The sequence below is a fragment of the Ostrinia furnacalis genome, unplaced genomic scaffold (assembly GCF_004193835.3).
Source record: "Ostrinia furnacalis isolate ACB-3 unplaced genomic scaffold, ASM419383v2 OfSCF7367, whole genome shotgun sequence".
Taxonomy (NCBI): Eukaryota; Metazoa; Arthropoda; class Insecta; order Lepidoptera; family Crambidae; genus Ostrinia; species Ostrinia furnacalis.
The window spans coordinates 169,677-186,292 of NW_021137606.1; the positions used below are offsets into that span (position 1 = coordinate 169,677).

Here is a 16,616-nt window from a genome sequence, read left to right on the forward strand (position 1 = left end):
AAAGCTAATTCTAAATAGGTACACATATTTCCACTTATCATTTCCTCTGACAAGAAATTGGTATTGTATAAAGTAATATCTATCTAATGATATAGAGACATCTATCCTATTACAATATTTTTATAGCAGTCATGTCATGATGGTCAAGGTTTCACACCATAAGTGGAAATAGTACCTAAGTATCGCTTTAAAAGGAAACGTTAACTTACGTAGCATTTTACCCATGCTACGTTACATGTTTTATGCATAGTTGAGTTGTTTCGCACATAATATGTATTCCTATGTAAGCCTTCACCTTGGTATTAATTTTTTCTACGCTTTGTTTTAGCTCCATACTTTCTGTGTACCTACCTTTAGTTTTATATTACAACTTTGTTTCAGTGAATAATACCTAGTTACATGCGGTGCATATAATTGGCGAAAGCAAGTCTTTTTAACATGGTTATTCAATGTATGTGACGTTATAAGATGGCATTTTCTCTCAGTTTCACTATGTAAGTACGTGTTGCATATTAAGAGAGCTCAGAGTCACTCAGTGTGCTTCAGAAGGAAAAGCTTAGCTTACGTTGAAAGAATCGGATATGCAGTGACCTGGAAAATAAAGCGGGGTTACGACCATGTTCCGACTGAATCAGTGAGTTAGCGCCACCCTTCTACAACCTGTGAAAAGCACTTGCAAGCACAGCCAGGGACGAACAGGTAGATTTCAAGATACTTATCCCTTGCGTGTGTAGATGATCGTATCACCACAGAATCAGTATTTTGTGAATAAGTAGGTACATCAAAAATATACTCGTGTAGATGCAATCCTGTGTTCTCAGATATATGCGGCAGTAGGTTCAAGTATCATTGGTTTCTAATATTACATCACATTACGATGACCTACCAATTACCGCAAGCTAGGTAATCATTGGCACCGGCTCGGTAATTCGCATTATTTGCGTTGTCATACGGCTCAAGAGGATAACCACTTTCTATTTATTTTAACATACGTGAAGTAGTTAAATATCCATACAAAGTAATCGACAAATATCTATTTACTTATTAGGTTTCAAGTCTTTTCAGTTTTTTTCGTTTTCAATAGGTACCTAAGTCAACGTGTGGGTCAATATCTCTAAGAGATATTTTGGCGTAAAATATTGGAAAAGGTAGGTCGTTCCATACTAAATAAAGTATTTCCATGAAAAAGGTTCAATTCCCTCAAGAGGTCATGCTATCGATTTATTATAGCAGTCTGCGTTATTCACAAATGGAGAATAGGTCATAGCTTAGGTAGGTTTGTACTTACCAAAACTTTTCCCATGTTTCCAACTGAAAACGATATTACCTAAATGATTGACTTATTTATTGTATGAACCGATGATTGACCTGTTAAACTTCCAATAAAACAATACAGTTTGATTTGTATCGATACTTAAGTTGACCTATTGATTGAACTCTTTGCCCTGATTGGGTTAATCGACTGAAATAATGGACTACAAATACAATAGACCTTCGTTGATTGCACCTATATTCTTACAATTTAGAGTAAATATTCTAAGAAAACGACATTTGATTATCACAAAAATTAGCTTAAGTGTGTAGTGGTTAAGTACGAACATAAGTAGGGAACAGAAATAATGTTTACAAGGAGTCTAGACCAAAAATTAAGGCTTTTGCCAAATGAAACGTAGAGCTAGCAGGCAAGTTTCGATTTGCATTTTGGCATGCCGTGTTTTCCGCATTAATTTTGATTTGTTTAATGTGTATGATGGATGGCGTGCCAGACAACGCATTGTGTAGCCGCAGCCTTACGTAGTGCCTTTCTTCAAGACCATGACAATTAGTTTCAGTCTGACGCAAAATTTTGTGTAAGGCTTTTACAGTGTTGATAGTCATTTCCCTCACGTTCGTCACTACATTATTATGATTAGGCGAACAAAGAAGAAAACATCTGTTGTTCTCGCCGATACATTATCAGCTTTTTGTGCTTGGGAACCTTCTACATCCCATTCAGGTGAATAATTACCTTTCGCACGATCTCAAATTCCAAATTCTAGCAGTTGCTTACAAACGGATGGGTAGTTTTTGTAATTGCTAAGTGAATACTCTCACGAGTTTGTTTAAAACCTAATTAATCTTGTAACTGTCTGGAGATTTTCTCTGTTACATTCAGGCGTGATTCAACATGTGAATTTTAAAGTAGGTATAATTTTGCGTTTACACAAGTGGTTTGGGTTAGATTGAATTAGATTCATTAACATCATCCGTTTTTATTAGATCATCGCGAATAAGGTCAAGCTTTTAACGTCATTTGATGTTGATAGCTGTAGTACCTATATCATGTAAGGTGTCTGTACGTTTTCATAGCATTATACCTAGGGAATATTGTATTTACATTTAAATCTTGGCAATATCAATGTGTGTGATTTCAATCATAACTTCTAAATTAGGAATGTTTACTTATCTTCAGCCACTGTGTGATGCTTAGCTGATAGAGAATGATAAGACATTAATACATTAATTTGGGTTATTCATTTCTTATTATGCAATAATAAACCTAGTAGGTATGAAATAAAATTGATAATTATGAAACAATCGGCAGACATGGTTGCTTTTATTTGGATAATATTCATCTTCTCACCGATATGTGATGGTAATAAAATTAGTGACACAGTCAAATTAACATAAACTATGGACATACAGTTACTCTTTGGTTCGATATAAAACACATTACACTTATTCACATTCCTAAAAATCTACCCTAATCTACCTACTGTGAAAATGGTAATTCGCGTGAAAATAAATTCTTATAATTTTACTCGAACGACAGGCCTTGAAATCATCATAACAATCGATATACCTACCTAATACATGAGTGGAGCTAAATCTTTCACATTATTCTTTAGTTTCAAACAATAGTGTTGGATTCTTGTAAATTTAGCGGAAAATCGTAAATGACCTCACACCATAATGATGCGTTTGGTGTAATTTTTAACGTTCCGCATATTTTTTTTCACGCAACGTAAGCATGAAAAGGTTTTGTGTTGTGTTTGTTATTCATAAAACATTTAACTGGAATTCTGAATAGACCGGCAGGCAGTGTATGTTATAATAACGTAGTACATACAAAACTTACTATTACAACTCAGTAAAGGTCGAATTCGTGCGTGCAGGATAGCGGAATGACGGAATTAATACTGGTATTGGGTAATGAATTGATAGACTAATTGCATTACAAGGAGTCTAAATTTATTTCAGAATTACTGATCTATACAGTCTAATCATTAAGTGTGCGACTGGTGATTATTACCGTAGGATTTAAGATATCAATAAACTCCAACCTGACATATCGTACCTATGCTAGTAATAGTGAGTAAACTGAGATAAGCAACTTCTTACATAGTATCTCGTATTCATAAGCAATTGATGTCATTGTATAATTAGCTCTATATTTTAGATTTAATTTACAGAATAATTGCTTACTTATTCATAAGATTATCCAATAGACCATAAGAAAGTGTGTAGGTAGATAAGTAGATCTATAGTGTTTCAGAAGCTGGAAGGTGTGAATTATTGAAGTTAAAATAGTATTTGTCTCAAAACAGGAGACTTCTAATTAAGTGAGTTAGGCAACAACAGAAGTCAGAGCTTTGGGAATCATACTTAAACTTCATTCCTGAAAAAACCTGCTGAAAATTGCCTACCAATGTTATAGAAATTCTTTAATTTGCCTTTTGAATTATTCGATAATAAGTAGGTATACCTATATCATGGAGATTTATTTCATGTAGAGGCTGTTCTGGTCTCCTAATTTTGAAATTTATTACACTTCCACTTGTTTTTAATAACATTAAGAAAAATAACCCGTGCTGATGATTTCTTATCTGATTTTAAAATAAAACAATCAACCGACACAAAACGAAAAAGGAAAACTATTCAGAAATGCATTTATGTTATTATACACACAATTATCGTTATAATAAATTAATATCTGGTTGAAAATGAATTAGTAACAAACATTTTTTGTTCGATTAATTAAATCGCATTTACGCGTATCGCGCTCTACCGAATCGATTTCATAAAAAATAGGAAGTTATGATAGATATGCGGGTTAGAAACGCTTCATCGATCGAGTATTGTGCAAGCTCGGGTTATGGTAATGCGAATCGCTTGTCATTCTTTAAAAGGTATGGTAAACAAAAAACGATACGTACTCAAATGATGAACGATCGCCAACTTGGTGATGGTCCACGTAATATTGGACAGGGTTGCGTGTTCGATCCCTGTTCAGCTTCTAAGTAGGTACTAGACATATGTCATTTGCGTGCATGAACATATCTTTTTGTATTGTTTGTGGGTGTTTTCTAGTAAGTATAATAAACTAGGTATTGTAGGACTTTCATTTTAAAAGAGGGTGAAATTTTATTTTATTTGTTATCTGGCTCTACAATTTAATCATTGCTCAATTTGGGACGTTAATAGCCCAGTGTAAAATAAAAGCCGTCGGGTTTAATTCTTGGAATTGGGCTAAGCTTGTTATGCAGGTACTCCGTTTGTGTACAAGTTCAACCTTCATATAATGAATCATCCCCATACGTTCAATATCGACCAAAGCATGGAAAGTGGAAAGCGCCATCATCGTCCACAATGCGTCATAATAGCAGACTCATTGTTAACCTTTAACCGACGACGTGATTTTTTTGTCACGCCGTCTGCGACGTGCGGTCTGTGGGACCGCTATACTGTTTACTCAAAAAGTAATTTTTTTTGTATAAAAGTATATTGATTTTATATTTTTTGAGAACATTATAGTATTACAAATAAACATACGTATAATTTGTGAGGAATCAATATATATTATTTATTTAAATATGGCTAAAAGTTTTTTGACGCTTAATTTAATTGAAATAACACTAGAGCTCAATAATACCTATATAACTTGTAAATTTTAATCAAAGCAAGAAAAACTATACTCCTTCCTAAATAAATAAAATAAAAATAAATGACACGTACATTACATGCACACAAAAAAAATTTTGACGTAGGGTAAACATTAGGCACAATCAGGACATTTTTTTTCCGCATGCCAAGCATTTCCGGTATACATAGGTAACACCTTTAAGATAATTTCCTTTTCTATTTAGGTGGACTAAAATATACGTCTTTTTGCAGCTGGTGCAATGACATCAGGCTGATTTGGCATGAGAACCTAGACATACATGTCTCTGTTTGCTTTACCACCCTTGTCGCGGTATTTTTTTACAGACTACCATCTTTTACATAATATTATGTCCAAATATCAATATATCATTAGGAAATGTCTTTTCCTAGGTTGTGGTGGCCCAGGATCCATCATTTTTACGAAAAATGAATCGTCTAAAACAAAAACGCAAATTTTAGAATGGTACAAAAATGTCACGTAGTCTGCGACGTGCGGTCCCACAGACCGCTGTTGAACTTTAAATCGAATTATCTTATTAAAACTGCCCTCATCGATGTAACCACTACCTGTAATGGCGTTTGGGCAACTAAACTCGAAGGTACTGAGACGCTCGGGACATGGGAGTAAGTAGAACATTGCAATCCAGAAATTTCAAAAACCGGAGCGGTCTGTGAGACCGCACGTCGTCGGTTAAAGGTTAATAAGGGTTTTTATTTTATCAGATGGTGGTTTACCTTTTAATTAACCTTAACATATAAATCAATGGTTATAAATAAATGTATTTAAATATACTTTGTTATACTGACCTTTGATGCTGACCGGCAAACTAATAAATTGTTAAATGTTAATTATGTGCTGACCTGTTTTGATCGCAAGATAATACTTATATGCAAAATGCTTCATTATTAAAAATACAAGTTTGGTATTTCAATATGCTCTTTCGCAAACTACTTAAGAGCCAATAAATGTATTTAAAACAAATCTCGATAATATCATAATTTATTTTTACCCATGAAATGATTTGAATATTAAAATTGGTCGATTTGTTATCTGCAATCAGTAACTTATATAGTTAGTTTGCAAATGTTTTTCCTTATTTAGTATTGATGATAAATCCGGTTAATACAACTTTATGTTACCTATTGTGGAAGGATCTACATAACTGAAAAGTTGAAGTACAAAATGCTATAGTTCTAAAATCTAAGAATATCTTGCTAATTACATAAAATTAATAAGATTTGGGAAAGTTGCAGTGTTTCTATCACCAAACTGCTTTTTAATCTGTCTGTCGGCGCTTAAACCTACTATAGATTGTTGATAAGGCTATATCTAAGTACTTGACTCAAAGCCAAGGTGCAGATAAGCTACTGTCGATAGCACATCAGAAATACACATCTTTTTTTTACAAAATAGCCCCTATTACGACAGTTTTAGATGCCACATTGCTTAGCATTGTGTCGTCTGTACATGCACTAGCGACACTAGAGACAGACATAACAGATGATAACCCATATTTTGTATGGGGCCTGAGTCGATTACGCACATTTTAAGTTGTAATATTTCATATTTATTTAAAAAAATAAGTTTCAGACAACTAATCAACAAGAACTGCATAACGAAAAGATGATTGATTATTCGAAAGGATTTTTATTTTTACACCTTACGTATAAGGCAAATTAAGGCAATCCATTTTCTATTAATAAGGATAGAAGATGATAGTTATAAATCAGTAATGGACAGTACTTAGGTAATTAGTTTTAATTGTCTGCGTAACACTGGCCCTACCAGTGATACATATATTATAACACTTTCAGTAATAGGCAACTGATTTCATAACTTATGAAGTAAACTAGTAAAAAATTAGAAATATTTAAAAACTGCGTAATTTCAATCGGTTATACTTGTTGTGGCATTGGCATAAGGCGGTGTCGACGTGTATTCACGAGTAGGTATTGTACGCGTGTTTCAAGTTCAATGAAAAAGCAAATCGTTTACCTTCTTGGGGCGCTTAAGGTGAAAACAAGAATTTCAAAGTGGCAAGTGTTTAGTTATCTTTTGCCTGTTCGTCGATCAAGTGATTTCATCTCTAACACATTATCTAATCTAATATGTTTAGTTACTCCTAGGGCGTTACGTTAACTTTGTTCAAACAGTCAGTGATAAGAATGCAGCAAATTACCTTTTAACTGATAAGGTGACAATACTAAGTGCTAACTTTGAATTAATACGAACTGCTGAAGTGCTGAGTGCTAAATGTAAAAACGTTGTGTTTCTCAGGATACCTAAATAACAAAGGTGTTTTTTTTTCTGTTGAATTGAACGTCATTTCATACGTCAGCTAAGTAAATTTTTCAGTGCTTGCCATTGTTTAGTCAAAACATTACATTAGAGAATTATTTATGTATGGTCGACAGCACTTTAGACTTTAAATTTTTGTTGCAAAACAGCAGTGTTATGGCGCAGTTACACTATGCGGGAAATTAATCGAGACGTGTGGTGTAAACAAGCATTTCAGTTAGTTTCGCCGTGCGTCGCCCATACTTCGATGTGCGTGTTGATTATTGGGTTCGATCAATTTCCTGCGTAGTGTAACTGCGCCATTAAATTTAATATGAAATCGTAGGCACTTGTTTTCGTAGCACAATAGGCCTTGCAGTCCATGCGCTACTCGTCTGAATCAGGGTGGAAGCGCTCCCAGTCGGCATAATTCATTTGTCCGCCGCGCCGCGTCCGTCTGCAATTCTTTGTATTCGCATTCGTGACTTTGCGCTCTGATACCTCGCACTTACACGCGGAATTCTCCTAGGTATCCTTTTCGCTTATTAAGCGGCGGTAATGGGCATTCAGCCTACTGTATAACGGTTCTGGAATAATATTATGACGCAGTATCGAAACGATTAATTTTAAAATTTACCGAATACCTAATTATTTTCGCATTTTATATTACGTCTGTCCACGTTTTCAGTAGGTATAAGTAATTTATTTTACTCATCATTTAAATTCTCCAGTTATTTAAGTAAGTAACATACCAACGTAATTGTTTGTTATTGTGTTATCTACATCAAGGACGTCAAAACGACTTGGTAAATATTCATTTGTAAAAAAGTTGTTTACAATTTCTGAATTGTTTCAGAATCTTTTCTGACAGGATACGCTGGCTCATTAATTTCACACTAAAATATTTGTAGCAATTCTCTGTGTACGAATCATGTAGTACATGGATAAATTGTTATAGGACTTACTTATAAGGCAATTGGTTTGGCGACTACGCACAGTGCGCATTTTACGTTGGAATACAACAAAAGATTAGCAGGTTGACTTATTTATGTGGAAATAAGATTCAAATGCGTGCAGCAACTTTAGCTGCGTACTGTATGAGCGCATTGGGATCACCATGCGTGACTGTCCTCTGAACCGTGCCGAGCAACTGTCGGCTGGCACATTTAGTTAATGTAGGTTCAAGTTTGACTCGCGCACTCATACTGTCTAGTCTTGCAAATAGCGTAACAATTTAAAAGGCTTCTTTGAGGTGACTATCTGTACCTACCGTGTAATTAGGTGAACCTTTGATCTACTTGCTAAATTAGATCTTGTTTTTCTTTTCAGATCCCAATCGACCGCAATGGAAAGTTACGAGCAATAGAATTACGAGGACTCTACTCCAGTAATCATTCCAAGATAAAGAGCTTCGGATCACTAGATTCCGTCGATGTCAAAAGAGTGGCAGAAGCTGCAGGGCATTCTCAAAATGCCGAAATAAAACCAGCAAACGACATCAAGGAGCAAATCTTTTGCAAATCCTATGCATCATTAATACCAAAAATGAGCTTAAATTTAGAGAAGGTTGTGGAACAAAATCCCAGAATTCTAGATTTACGAGAAAAACTAAATGCAATAACGAAGAAGCAAGATCGAAATGTGGATAAGAAAACAAAAGGATTCATAAATGATATAACACAACTTGTTGATGATAAAGAACAAGATGAATCAGGACCTTATAGCCTTCTGTTTGATTTAAAACCAGATTCATCTACATCATGTCAAGAGTCCACGGAAAATAATGTCTGGAATAGACCTAAATCTGGTGGCGTTATCGATTTCAGTTTTCAAAGTATGGACAAATCAAACAATCCAGTGACAAAGAGTGCGGACAGATTACCTAATGTTTTGAATTTCGATGATAAACCTATGAAAGAATTTGAATATTCATGTGAAAAGGAGGTCAATTTCCCAGTGAAAAAAGTGTTTAATACACATTCTAGATCTGATCTCTGCTTGCAATTGAAATCTCATATAATACACTCCAGAACATTCGAATCAAATCTGAGCCCGAATGATAATTCTTTAAGTCGGACAAATGAAGAAAACTCTCTTGATGACAGCTTAGGAATTCTAACTCCTGATCAGATGGATGACATTTGTTACCTGGAGAATGCATTTTCACCTACAGTTGAGGGGTTACCAATTTTCTGTGATAGCAATGAGTGTAAAATCTCACCTGATAATGGTGATACACCATCAACTGATAAGACTGAAAGTAATTCGGCGGCTTCTACAATACAAAACGATGGTTTTGAAAACGGTGAATCTAAAAAGTACAATTTATTTGAACGCCCACTTGCTCCCATTGTTAGTTTAGAAGCGATAACTAATGAAGATCAGTCAGCAAGTTATGATGTTCCAGTAGGACCTAAATCGCAACACAATGCATTATCTGTACCTAAGGAGTCAAGAGTACTTTCTAAATATTCTCAAGACCTAATAGCAGAAAATGAAAATTTTGATGCTACTAAAGAAGACTCTATTCCCAATTTGATTGAAGAAGAATTTTTGCCTTCTATTCACAGTAGCATTTTAGAACCAGTAAGTTCTATCGCTGAAACTACAGTGAATTTGGAAATTCCTTTGGATTGCAAGCACGACAAAAGCTCAATTGTAAATCGAATAGATCAAACCCCATCACCGGAAGACCTGCCGCTAGACAGTTCGGATATTAATGGTGAGATGAGTACTTATTCTCAATTTTCTGCATCTACCTTACACGACTCAAACACATATTCAGATAGTAAGAATGACTATCCTAAATCGATGGAAACGTCTAAAGTTTCAAATAGTTTTATAACAAGTATAACCAGTATTACTAGCTTAGATGGATACCAGGGCGATGGAGAAATGTCAAGGCCCGTGAGCAGAGGTGCAGATCATTCCATAGAACAGCGCGAAGATGTGATAGAGATGGACTGGCAAAATGTGCCCGTGACTAGAAGAGCAGATCCTATGACAGATTCAGACTTTTTCACAGAAAGCGACGCCGACGGTTTAGATGACCATATGCAAAGAGGCGATAGGAGAGCCCAAGTTATTGATGGCGCTCTTTATGGTGGCAAGAATGCAAATGGTAATCCCCCACTCTTAGTTAACAGGAATGATGACTCTTGCATGGAATCCAGCGGAGTGTATACAGATTTTGAAAACCATCGAGCATCACCAGTGTTTTTAAATGTTATCGATGACATGTCTCCGGAAGGCTCCACACCTTCAACTCGATCTGAATGCAGTCAAAAGAATGCTAGTACAGGGAATTTAAATGCCTTTTTTACATCCGAAGATACATTGGAAGAGAGTAAAGTTATTTCTCAAATCGTCAATGACGATGAGACACCCAAAAATACAAGTAAAAGAAATTCAATAAACAGCGAAAAAGATATAAGAACCACTGAAAAAGTTAAAGAAGAAAAGAGGAGTTTTACATTGAAAAAATACAAAATGCCCAAGCGTGACGTGCCTAGCAAACTGAAAAGTATGCTGGCAAGTAGAAAGACTGATGCCGACGTTAGTGTTCAGAGCAGTCCAAAAGCTGTGAAAAAACCTGATCGACGTGAAAATCTATCCAAGAAGAACTCATTAGACATCAAAAGCGACTATAAGATAAAGTCCTTTAAAGACATAAAGTCTAAAGTGGATTGTTCATTTTCTTTACAACGATCACAAACTTCTTGCAGTGTCAGCAGGATGTTGAGTTCTAAATCTACAAACACCAACCCGAAGCCTAAAAGGTACCTCATTAATACTCTCATTAATTAATTTTCTTTTGACACACAATTATGTAAACTGTATGGTTTGGCCTTGTCAAACAGCGGGCGTTGTTATCGCGTGACGATCCCACTTGATGAAAGATCCACCATTGAGATTAAGTTCATGCACACATCAGATAATATTACAGATAGAAGGACTCTACAAATCAGGGCCAATAATTTATACGGGACATAGCTATTCCCACCTCTCATTCCCACCGCTGCAATTCCACCGCGGCACCGGTCAATATTTATAGAAGAACAATTATTATAAATCACTAGCTTTTGCCCGCGGCTTCACCCGCGTGAAATTTACTTTTCACAGGTCGTCATAAATTATAGCCTTTAATATATTATTCTGGGTTATAAACAATAATACTGTAAAGTTTCATCAAAATCCGTTCAGTAGTTATTGCGTGAAAGAGTAACAAACATCCAGACATCCAAACTTTCTCATTTATAATATTAGTAAGATCTAGTACCAAAACTACTGTTATTGACTCTATGACATTTCTGAGAAAGCTATAAAGTATTCTTATTTGTTTATAAGGTAATCGTGGTAACTAATTAATGAAGTCTGCCCCTTCCAGCCGCCACATGCGCATGCGCATGGAGCTTGGTTCGGCGAACGGCAGCGGCAAGAGCAGCCTACACAGCTCGCAGAGCGACATCAGCGCTACTAGCACGCCTCTGGGCAAACACCCTACCAGCCGCTTCCCACTATTAAGTAAGTCTTTCAAAATATTTATTCACTATAAGGTGCAAGGGAGAATTTGGTTTAAACTTAAGCCATATAATTCAGAAATAGTTCTAAGCTGAAAGACTTGAAAATCTGTGAAAATCATCCTGAAAATTAATGATTTTCCAACTTGTCTCTGACACAAATTCAAACAGGTTTTCATTTTAAGTTCTTAACCACACCGACCAGTGTGCCTACCATGAGTTTACGTTAGGTGTGCTCGCTAGCGACTGCGTAAAAAAATGACATTTAAATGTATGACATATTGTGCAGCGCCCCTAGTGGCTACTTTCAAGAAATAAAATCTTCATAGAATTTTTTGACGTATTCGCTAGCGAGCTCACCTAACGTAAACTCATGGTAGGCACACTGATATCATCACGGGTTTATCGCAGTCACAAGGTAGGTACAGTTTTCGTATTCTACAAAATCCTGACTGACGTGACCAATATGGGCTTTTTGCCCCACAAGTGTTCAAGCTCCTTTTTTTGGGATTCGTGGTGAACTCATCTAAATTCGTGACAAAGGTAACAATATATTACCTAAGATTTATTAATTTAATTCAACTGCATGAATTTTAGCCAGTTCTTTATTATAAGGAAGTATAAGGATAACATTGTTCGCATAATGTTTGTTCATCAAGATCAGATCAAAAGATTTGAGTTACAAACGTCTTTACATGACGTAGAATAGTGTTCACAGAGAATAACAACGAGGAAATCTATGCAGGATTGCAGGTAGGTTTATTTAATCTGCAGAACTTGGATCATTAGAATTCATCATAATAAATACTTACCTTTGTGACTGCCAGCAATGCACGACATGATTATTTATACACTACCTTTAAGTAAGAATCCATAATATAAATATGCCAGTATAAGTAGCCAGCTAGCTAGAAGTATCATTTGAAAGTTTAGTATTTTAAAACAATTTTTAATTCATACAATGTGTAAGTAGTTACTTAGATAAATATGTAGTGATAAATAAGAGAAAGAACCTTTGTAACAAAATGACATTTGCTTTGTTTACATAGTTAAATTCTTTTGCTATCTTGACCCAACTTTATAGATAGGTAAGACTTGTCTCCCTTTCCTGTAATTACTTAATGTCTATATTAAAAATGAAGTCGGTTAACTAGTGCATCAAAGCTTTATAAATACGTATAATATGAAGTAATTTTACCACTGAATTAGAAACTGCAGCTTTCGTGTGTTAAATGAGTTAAAACTTTTTGTTGTAATCATTGTCAGCTTTATCTTTACAAAAGTATTCACCTCAACCTCATTCTCGATTCTTCTTTTACAACTAATGCTAGCAATTACCTACCTAGTGTCTATGATTCATACGTACTAGAATTGGTCGCTTTTCTTCATTTATTCACACGCCAACAATTTTGTTGCGAGTTGTACTGTAATGCGATATTGCTAGTCGAACAACACAGGAGCTTGAGACTGTTACTGAAGCCATTTGCGAGTAAGGACGTGAAAAGTATTTCGGTGTGCTAATTAATCATATTATGATGGTTCATTTACTTAATACTAGTATATTGATTGCTATAGCACTCCAACATTTCTATTTACTTACTTAATTTCATATGTAAATAGATTGGTTGCTGTAGATGTTATGCATGCATAAAGGTATATCCCTAATTTACCTAACTAATGTATGAAAAATTTAAACTTCGATACCTTTGTACTTAATAGAAATAATTTTCGCATTTCATTTCATAATTTACAATAGCGCCTGAAAAACACGAGCAGCAAACTAACACGACAAATATTTCTCATGAATGAACATTAGCGAAAGACTTGGCGTTTGTTATTTATAACAAGCCGATTTCGCATGTGCCGTTTAAAAAGAATTGTTCAACTAAACGATATTAGTAAATGAAATTAATAATAAATAATTTGATCGTAACTAGAATAACTTTCGGAAGTTTTTCAGCATAATACTAAATGTCGCCGTTCCTTAATGCAGTCTCAAATATATTTTTAGTAAGTAGTTACTCGTAGTTTTATACAAATAATTACGTCGCTATGTACTTCACTGTGAGTTTCATTCACTATCTAAAGATGACGAAATGAGGACCTCAAATCTTGATAAAAAAAGACTGACTGAGAAATTTTAATCTTAAGTTATCGTAACGCGGCGCCACGCTCTATCTAGAGAAGTATTTCAGGTATTTTCGAGAGATAGACATTGTCTACTTATTAGTATGTTACGGACTTACGGAGAAATGCCCATAATTTGCATAGTCATTTCAAGTCAAAAGGGTTTGAATTTTCATAGTCAAAAGGGTTTGACAAATAAAACACGATGTGCCTTCTGATGGAATGGATGGATGGAACGAATCCCGACTCAACTGCAACTCGGTGCAGACTGCAGTTTGCTAATTAAAAATCAGCTGGTCTCCGAACCTGTGACAGTGCGACGCGATGCGGAAGGTCAAGTCAAGAGTGCGAGTGGCCCGGGGAGCCAGGACCGCATGGCAACGACACTTCCTCTCTCGGGTTCAGTCAGCCAGCCGCCGTCGACGGTGAGACGCGAGTCGGCGCGCGCCGCTCTGTCGCGATAGTGACGTCAACTTGCAACGCGAAAAATCAATGGATACCTCTCTCTCACTAAGGTTAACCGCATACCGCATTTTCCTGCCGAAAATGTGCCCTATGCCAGTGCAGTGTTGACAGACCCTACATGGATTTATTGATCAGTTATGATTTAGACGACGTAAAATGCGGCGCGTCGTGTGAACGGTTAACTTTCTTATAGTTTTGTGTGGTGTCATAATTTCAGTTCACCTTTAATCAGCTTTCTCGCAATGTTCACTTATCGGCAAGTCAACATAATGACTATTATAGCAATTGTTCAGATTTTTCACGTTAGCGCTGAAGAGAAAATGAGTGAAAACCTTAGCAAAACACGTCATTACGTCTTTTCAGTGTTTTGCATGCCGTTAGTAATTACTGCTGCATCTTAGATATTGTAAATAATAATTGTTTCTCGATGGTTCTTAATCAGTTGACTATAAAGATCGTTTATACTTACAGTTAGTGAAATTAATGGGACTGTCCTTCATTTTTGTATGTCAACCGGCAACTGGTTAAACAACTTACGTTAACCCTACAAGTTGATATTTTTAAAGTAAACAGCATTTACCTTGCTAGATTCTTGGCTATTTTAAGCTAAGTTTTTAGTAAGGAGCTACCTGTCTTCTGGCATAATCTGTAAAATTAAACGCGGTAAATATTCAGAATTTAATGACGGTAAAATTGAATATTGACTAGCAGGAAATTATTTCGTTATTATTGTTTACCAGTGTGAATAAATAGCATGTAATTGGACTTTCCATGACATCAATCATGTCATTGTGATGTTTGGTGCTTTGGTACAATCGGCGGCGTGTTACATAAATAAATGATTAGTTAATGGACTTAATAGGTTCTAAGATCATTTGGACTGGAGAATGTCAGGTTACTTTTACAAGTTTCCATGTTAAGTAAGCAAAGAAAGCTTGTCACTGTGTAACCAAGTTGTTTCTCTAATAAGAGTTCTAAATTGACTACTCGTGTTGTTTTCTAAAACTTCGCATTTCTATTTCTGTATAGGTACAATATTCTTATGGAAGTCAGATGACCGCGACATTTAGCTGATTTAAATTATAAAGGGTTTGCCTTTCACTATGACATTGAATTGCTTCGCGAGACTTACATTAATTAATAATTAGTGAATGCTTCGCGTTAACTCTAGAACATCGATTTGTTTCCGGATATAAAATTTTCTCAACGTAACACACCTGGAACCGACAACTTAAAGTAATAAATCAACGACTTAGAATTATTTTTTCATTAAGCATGTGCGTTATTAATTGATTAATTTTTAAATATTTTTGTAATTAGGTGAGCGCAACCTCTACGTAGGTACAGAAATAAACTTTTGTCGATGAATTATTAAGTAGGTAAGTGCCTAGTATCGTGTCGTGACAACACTTAATAAATTCGTATAACTAATCAATTTTACATTTTATTGCGGAATAAGGAAACGAGTCTGTATTCAAATTAATTATCTCTTAGACACGTGAGTTATGAATGTGATATTGAAGTGTCAGTTTTCCCGAACATATTTGTTGGAGAGCTAAATACATTTGTAGATTTCTCACTCGATAATATTAATTGGATGAAATAAGTCGACTTTCTTGCTGAGGTAAGAATGAACTATCTGTACTATCACGTATCTGTCTAACTTCTACCATATCTATCTATTATCTCTACATTGTTTCGTTCAGCGATTTATCCGACATACACTTTCACCGCTCTTCGTTCACCTTACATATCACGCAACGATTGAATTTTGTTGAAAGTATTGAAACCAATACTAGGGTATAGAGTTACCAGTAAAATAAGAAACTGTACTTATACGTGTTATACAATAACCAGTGTACAGTTTCGGAATTCGAAATGTCATGGTGATTCTAAAAAATAGGACAAAAATAAACTTAAAGATCTGATACAATAAACAATCGTTGCTACACCCGTTTGGTAACGGAAATCAACAATGGATACTTACTATTCAGAGTCGTTCGTTTCAAATAAAAACTGCAAAATTTTCTGATGGCAATCGTACAAAAAGTTTTCAAGCGTCAAAATGCGCCATTTGGGTCTGCAAAATGTGTGGAATCCCGTTATGGCTCAAAACTAACATTCGTTTGTACCTTTAAGGCGTTATTTGATCGTGAATCGAGAAAATTGTTTTGTCCTATTCTGGCGAATTCGACAGTAGAGCCTTTTTAGTTTTTAATGCATTTTCGCATATTTTCCTTTTTTGTCGGTAGCGCCGATATGGTCTAGGCGATGCCGGCGGGTGAAACCCGATGGAAGTCGTA

At 35.4% G+C, this 16,616-nt stretch overlaps 1 protein-coding gene across 4 annotated transcripts in view; it reads left to right on the top strand.

Moving 5' to 3' along the window:
• The window catches only part of toc (toucan), an 89,752-nt gene that overhangs the window by 5,499 nt on the left and 67,637 nt on the right, over positions 1–16,616 (top strand). For all 4 annotated transcript variants that reach the window (XM_028320368.1, XM_028320370.1, XM_028320369.1 and 1 more), the window contains exons 2-3: positions 8,531–10,980; positions 11,589–11,725. In XM_028320368.1, the coding sequence (XP_028176169.1) occupies positions 8,531–10,980; positions 11,589–11,725 (2,587 nt within the window). The remainder of the gene's footprint in view (positions 1–8,530; positions 10,981–11,588; positions 11,726–16,616) is intronic.